Below are 6,632 nucleotides of genomic sequence, written 5' to 3' on the forward strand. Positions count from 1 at the left end.
CCCCTGTTTGGCACCAACGTAAAATCGAAAAGGTTCTGAATATCGTGGAAAACTACAGACCAGACTAGGCTGGACTTAAAAAATTGTTGGTTTGCCGTCACCCGACCAACCCTCCCTCAAAACCTGCAGACCCAAAAAATTTTATTGCAATTTTAAAGAAGATTTTTTCCCTCAACAACTTCAAACAATTCAAAACTCGTATCTTGTTTGTCTCAAGCATAAGAATCGTAAATTCCCTGCTAGCACTTCTGTTTTTTATTCAAAATTGATGACTGGCTGCTCTTTGCAGAGGACACCCGGTTCCGTATTGAGCGGTCTAGGAGTCGTCTCATTAGAACCGTCTACTCGCGCGATGGTTTATATTGCAACCAGCTTGCGAGACACTGACACACAGTTTTAGGAACGAGTGCGTTAAGTCCAGCGTGAACCACTAGGGAACAAGGCCAGCGCACTCTCACCTCATCCACGATGGATTGTGGAATTGATACCTAGCACCAACGGATTAGAATAGGTGGATTAACTTCTCTTGTTGCTCCCAAGAGAGATCCATTGTCTTCTCATTGTTACAAGAAAAATCTGTAAATGACTCTGCGCACTCCTCGTTTAGTTTTTTCATTGTTTTTATAAGAACAATTTTCCAATTTATACAGTTTCGAAAACGAATTTGTCCTATGATTCGATCAATTTTGATGATTTTGCAAATATTTTAAATCCTGCACTTAAGTTTTAGCATCAACAAACGCTAGACCAGTTTTAATGTAAATTTTTTATTTTTTGTCAATGGCAATCTTCAGATAAGTGAAAATTAACGTATGGTCTATAACTAAGAAACTATCGATGGGTCACGAATGGGTTGCATACTGGTGAAAGAAGACTGTATTTAGAATTAGGAAAATAAATTTCAAATTATTTGGCTAATTTCTGCATTGGATAGAAAGGGCTAAAAAAGTGCATTTTCTTATTTAAAATGTACCACGTGATACGTAATGACCAATGAAAATGTTGAAAGTAATGATTTTTTACAACTTTTTTACAACTTATCAAGTTTTAATTGCTAGCAAACTCGTAAAAAAGTTTGATAACCTAACGAGGAGTGTTTTCTATGAGTTCTTAATCCACCTATTCTAATCCGTTGCTAGCACATTCACCGACAGGCTTCTTGAGTTTCTGTCTACCCAATTCCCCTCGCATGGCATGGGTTGGCCTGGGCGAAGGTACATTCACTTGCCAAGTGAATCACAGCACCGAGCGGGAATCGAACCCTGACCTCCTGGACGGCAGTCAAGATTGATAACCACTACACTACTGCGCCATATTCAAAATTACCTAAATGTAAACAAATTAACCCTTCCATTGATAGGGTGTGGCGTCAAATGTCAAAGTCAGAAAATTCAATATGTAGTGTTTTTTATGAAAATTTAACCTATTGTGAGGCATTCTGCGCAATTTTTAAGGTCAGAAGTCCAAAATTGGCCGAACCCCCCTGGGGGTACTGATTCGCACTACAGGCAAAAATTGGAAAAAATGGCATTTTCTGGCCTTTCATGCCTGTAAATATGTCAAAACTATTGCAAATCTTATTTTTTTCATTTGCTGTACTAAACTTTATGAAGAAACAACAAAATAATCATATTGGGTTGAAAATTGTGCCCATTGGAGCCCTAAACGAGCCGTTTTAAGCCAATTTTGGGTAGCAAAATGCTTTTTAAGGGCAATTTTGCAAGTTCATAAACTTTAAACTGATTAAATCACATGTCTGAAATTTTCAGAGATGAAAGTATTCAATAAAGTCTTTAAGCAAAATGAATTTTAAGTTTTCCATTTTTTTCAAAAATTCATAATGGCGTCTTCAAAAATCGCTTTTTAGCAAAAAAAAATCATATTTATTAAAAAATAGCATTTTTTAAGGCAAGCTTCTACAAACTGAGTTTAAATGCTGACTGAAATTTTTTATGCAGTGATATAGTATTCTGGAGATACTCCAGGGAAATCAAAATCATTTGGGTCTGGGATGCGTCTATGTCTGCCATTATGGAAAGAAAATCCCTGTTAAGAGCCATTTTTCAGGCAAAAACCCAAATTTGAACTGAAAAAATCTCTAAAATGACAATAGACATGGGCCTGAATTTTCTTGCAGTGATAGTATTCTGGAAATACTGCAGGAAAATCAAAATCATTTGGGTTTGGGATTTGGGTACATCCACCATTTTGGAATTGAAATTCCTGCTAAAACGCAATATTTCAAGCTAAAATCCCATTTTTGACTGAAAAAATCTTAAAAATGGCAATAAACATGAACCTAAAATCTTTTTGCAGTGATAGCCTTCTGGAAATACTCCAGGGAAATCAAAATCCTTTGGGTTTAGGATAAGGGTATGTCCGCCATTATGGAATTGAAATATGTGCTAAAACTGGCTAAAATGCAACATTCATATTCTCAGTTTTTTTGCTAAAAAGCGATTTTTGAAGACGTCATTATGAATTTTTGAAAAAAGTGAAAAATTTAAAATTCATTTTGCTTAAAGACTTTATTGAATACTTTCATCCCTGAAAATTTCAGACATGTGATTTAATCAGTTTAAAGTTTATGAACTTGCAAAATTGCCCTTAAAAAGCATTTTGCTACCCAAAATTGGCTTAAAACGGCTCGTTTAGGGCTCCAATGGGCACAGTTTTCAACCCAATATGATTATTTTGTTGTTTCTTCATAAAGTTTAGTACAGCAAATGAAAAAAATAAGATTTGCAATAGTTTTGACATATTTACAGGCATGAAAAGGCCAGAAAATGCCATTTTTTCCAATTTTTGCCTGTAGTGCGAATCAGTACCCCCAGGGGGGTTCGGCCAATTTTGGACTTCTGACCTTAAAAATTGCGCAGAATGCCTCACAATAGGTTAAATTTTCATAAAAAAACACTACATCTTGAATTTTTTGACTTTGCCCCAAAAATGATTGTTGACGCCCTACCCTACCATTGACGAAAATTTCATAAATCGCCAAAATAAAAAAAATTCCGACCGACCGACCCACCTCCAAAATCTAGGGTCGGGTGACGGCAAACCAACAATTTTTTAAGCCCATAGCCCTATATGAAGAGAAAATCACAAAAGAGTGCTTTCTTCGAGCTCCAACCCTAACCCTAATTGATAATAGCCCAATTCCTAGCCAATCTGGTACGTAACCACACCCAAACCACACCCATACCCAACCCTACTTACTAGGTCGCCTGTAGTAGGTCCTGACACTTTTCCGACATGCCGGATCTAAAAAATAGATGTACGCCTTTTGCTTTTATGAAGAAGCCTTCACCGCTTGAAACCTTGCTAGATGTTTTGTTGTAGGTCATCTGGTGGAAATGGATCTATTTCTGAATGTAAACATTAAAACAGCTAGAATATTTTCTTTATTTTCACAAACAAAAGGTTAAAGGTTTGTTTATATACTTTTTATTTTACCATTTCTCTGTCTTATTTCTGCTGTATGGCAATTAAAAACTCCTGATTTTTTTTGTTTTTGACAGTGCTCGCTTGTTTAGCTTAGGCGAGGTTAATTAATGAACAGGTTTACCGTCAACCGCCTGCATGTCCTCGAGCTGCCGCTCAAAAAAGTTCATTATTTTAATAAAAGTTCTTTTTTTTTTCCAGAAATATTTCCAAAATCAACCAGAATTTACAACCTTTTGTCCAAAGCAAAAGATGTGCTTTTCCCGCCGCCATCTTGAAATCTTTAGAATGAGAATTATTTTCGGTTCCAGTTCACATGGTCTTTTTTTCATACAATCAGATGCGCGATTTCACTTTCGCTTTCTCTAGTCCAATAAGCAGAAATTGCAATTTACATAAATTATTGTGGAAGTGAACGCTTTAGACAAATGTTTGGGAAATAAAAGAGACAACTTTTGTGAGAATGTTGAGTTTTGTTTATTATATGGCACTTTGTGATGGACTGATACCGTGAGATACAGTATGGTAACTTGCATCAGTGGAGGCTAAATAAAATGCATACCCCTCAAATAAATGACCTGGCTGGTCATTAAAATACAAAGTTAAAATATAAAGTTAAATCAAAACAAAATGGTAGAGTAGAGCTGCGATCGGAGCTGCATAGTTTATTTGTTTTGAGATATTGCTGCTTTGATTGATCAGTCATTTGATGGCTATGCAAGTTTCCCTCCACTAATGCAAGTTACCCCACTTCACGGTAAGACTGCAGGATTTGAGTCATGTGACATCTCTATTGAAAAACCCACGCGGAATAAAATAGAAAAACAGGGGGTCACATACTACTGGCTACAGGAACTGAAAGCAAAGAATTAAGGCCAATATGTTTGGTTTTTCTGAAGGAAGAAAGGTATAGGAAGCTTTACTGAAGGAGGGATAAGGCAGCTGGACCTCCAGACGGTGTCAATCGAACAACTTTGAGCAAAAATCTCAATTGAACCAATCGAATGTAATCAAATCAATCAAATAATTGCGATTCGATTGTCGAACGTAATCGAATCTTAATTGAACGGCCGAATCCTGGGTAATATTCGATTGTGTTCGATTGCGTTCGAGTAAGGTTAGATTGGTTCGATTGAGAGTTGACTATATTCAATTGGTTCGATTGATTGTCAATTACATTCGATTTCGTTCGATTACGATTATGTTCGAGTTTGATTGCGATTAAATTAAATTGGATTACCCCGTTAGAGCTTTTTAGCGTGAATAAAATCTAGTACTATTGAATCAGTCGAACATAATCCTGATAATCGAATACAATCGAACGCAATTGAATACAATCGAACGTAATTGAAGCAATCGAACGGCAAATCCTGGGTAATATTCGATTGCAATTCGATTGCGTTCGACAATCGAATTGCAATTATTCAATATACCTTTTTTCAAAGAGGACGTCCTGTTGAATAATTATGTAGTCCAGCCATAAAAAAAATGATAGAGCCTATAATACTATAGAGAGAGAGAGCCATAATTACTGTATCATATCATGCATATTGTAATGATTATGCATGGTTTTATCACTGTTTTTCTGCTGGACTACATAATTATTCAACAGGGTGGCCTCTTTGAAAAAAGGTCTATTGTGTTCAATTGCGTTCAATTGATTCGGCGTTCGATTCGTTCGATTGACATCGTCTGGCTAGCTATCTTATCTATTTAAAAGAAATGGACAAAAAAAGGCACTTTTTTTGGGTGATAATTAAAAGATTTTACTTAGAAACTTTAATTCTCTTACCCCCGTCCCAGGCTGCCTTGATATGAGCGAGGGAACCATGTTGGCCACCCCTCTACTGAAAATTTCAGATCAAAACAAACAAGGAATTAATTCCTGTAACTCGATGAAAATTTTAAGTAAGAGGTTTTTGGTGTAACTTTATTTTGTGTATTGAAAATAATAAATAATGAATAATGAACTTTTGCCGCATCAAATATTCGTTCTAATTCCCCTCACCTTAGCGCGCGCCGCAGCGCAGAAATCCCAGCCAGCCAGCCATACACGTGCGTTTGCGTAGGGTAAAATGGCGAAATGGATGATCAGCCCTTTGTTTGCTGGATTTTTCACCCGTTGTATAACGTAAAATTTGATGGGTGGTAGTAATTTAAAAAAAAGCTTTCAGACTTCTTTAAATAGCAGTTCTCATTAATGAAATGGAGATGTAAAAACTATAAATTAAACCTGAAATGAAACAAAAATCTAACCTTGAACATCCGCCATCTTTTTTTCAAACTTTTCGCTTCTGCCGGTCGACGAAATTTCTCATACACCCTATTAAGGTGGGAGTCACATGAAGCTTTGAGATTTGGTGAAAAAATTATCGATTTCGAGATTTTGCGCGTTTCATGACCCTATACCCTTTCTGAACACACCTTGAAAATTTTAAGGCTGTAGCATTTATATTTCCTGAGATATAAGGTTTTTTCTAGACCCTGATCTGAAGTATTTTCCTTAGCAACGAAAAATCATACCCGTTGCTAGGGCCCAATTTCTTTATGGCTGATCTAAACATAGGATCATGGCATACCAAACGAAAGATCTTTTTACGCCCTTTTCGGGCGTCTAAGTCAATACCGCCTTTTTTCCGCGGGATTTCCTAATATGACGTAATTAAAGATGGTAACCGAAAAAGTAATATTTTTAAAAAACACACAAATTTGGAGGCTGTCAGCAGTGTTTTTTTGACTATGAAAGCTGTTTTAATTTGGAAATGTTGGACTGACTGATGACATTTTTAGCTCTTTGATGTCATTTTTCTCAACTAAGGAAGCTTGAGCTAGGTGAAACCAAAGACTTGATTCCCAAAGTCAACGTTTCTGATGAACACCAAAAAACTTTGAAGAACAAATTTTAATGGACCGAAGGCATATTTAATGATGTATCTATTCAAAGATCCAAGTGTTAAAGATATTGAAAGCCTGGAGGCTGGTTTAATAATTATGTGAGATGAATTATTGAAGGTCTGGGACTATTAGGTCTGGGATTATTTACATTCACGAGGAGAAATTGTGCACGGCACGCGTGCGTGATGTCCAACGTCCAAGTGGATTCTTGTATTACTACAGATAAATGTTAAATTAACTTATAACTGACAGATGCAGTGAGGAAAATATACTAGGATGATCTATTACATTGA

The 6,632-nt window shown here is 36.3% G+C and overlaps 1 protein-coding gene across 1 annotated transcript in view; it reads right to left on the reverse strand.

The window, feature by feature from the left end:
* Window positions 1-5,753, reverse strand: part of LOC136822908 (uncharacterized) — a 34,355-nt gene extending 28,602 nt beyond the window's left edge. The window contains exon 1 of the mRNA XM_067079215.1: window positions 5,701-5,753. Within this exon, the coding sequence (XP_066935316.1) occupies window positions 5,701-5,716 (16 nt within the window). The 5' untranslated portion in view covers window positions 5,717-5,753. The remainder of the gene's footprint in view (window positions 1-5,700) is intronic.
* Window positions 5,754-6,632: the final 879 nt, after the last annotated feature.

The sequence above is a fragment of the Clytia hemisphaerica genome, unplaced genomic scaffold (assembly GCF_902728285.1).
Source record: "Clytia hemisphaerica strain Z4C2 unplaced genomic scaffold, Clytia hemisphaerica genome assembly, whole genome shotgun sequence".
Taxonomy (NCBI): Eukaryota; Metazoa; Cnidaria; class Hydrozoa; order Leptothecata; family Clytiidae; genus Clytia; species Clytia hemisphaerica.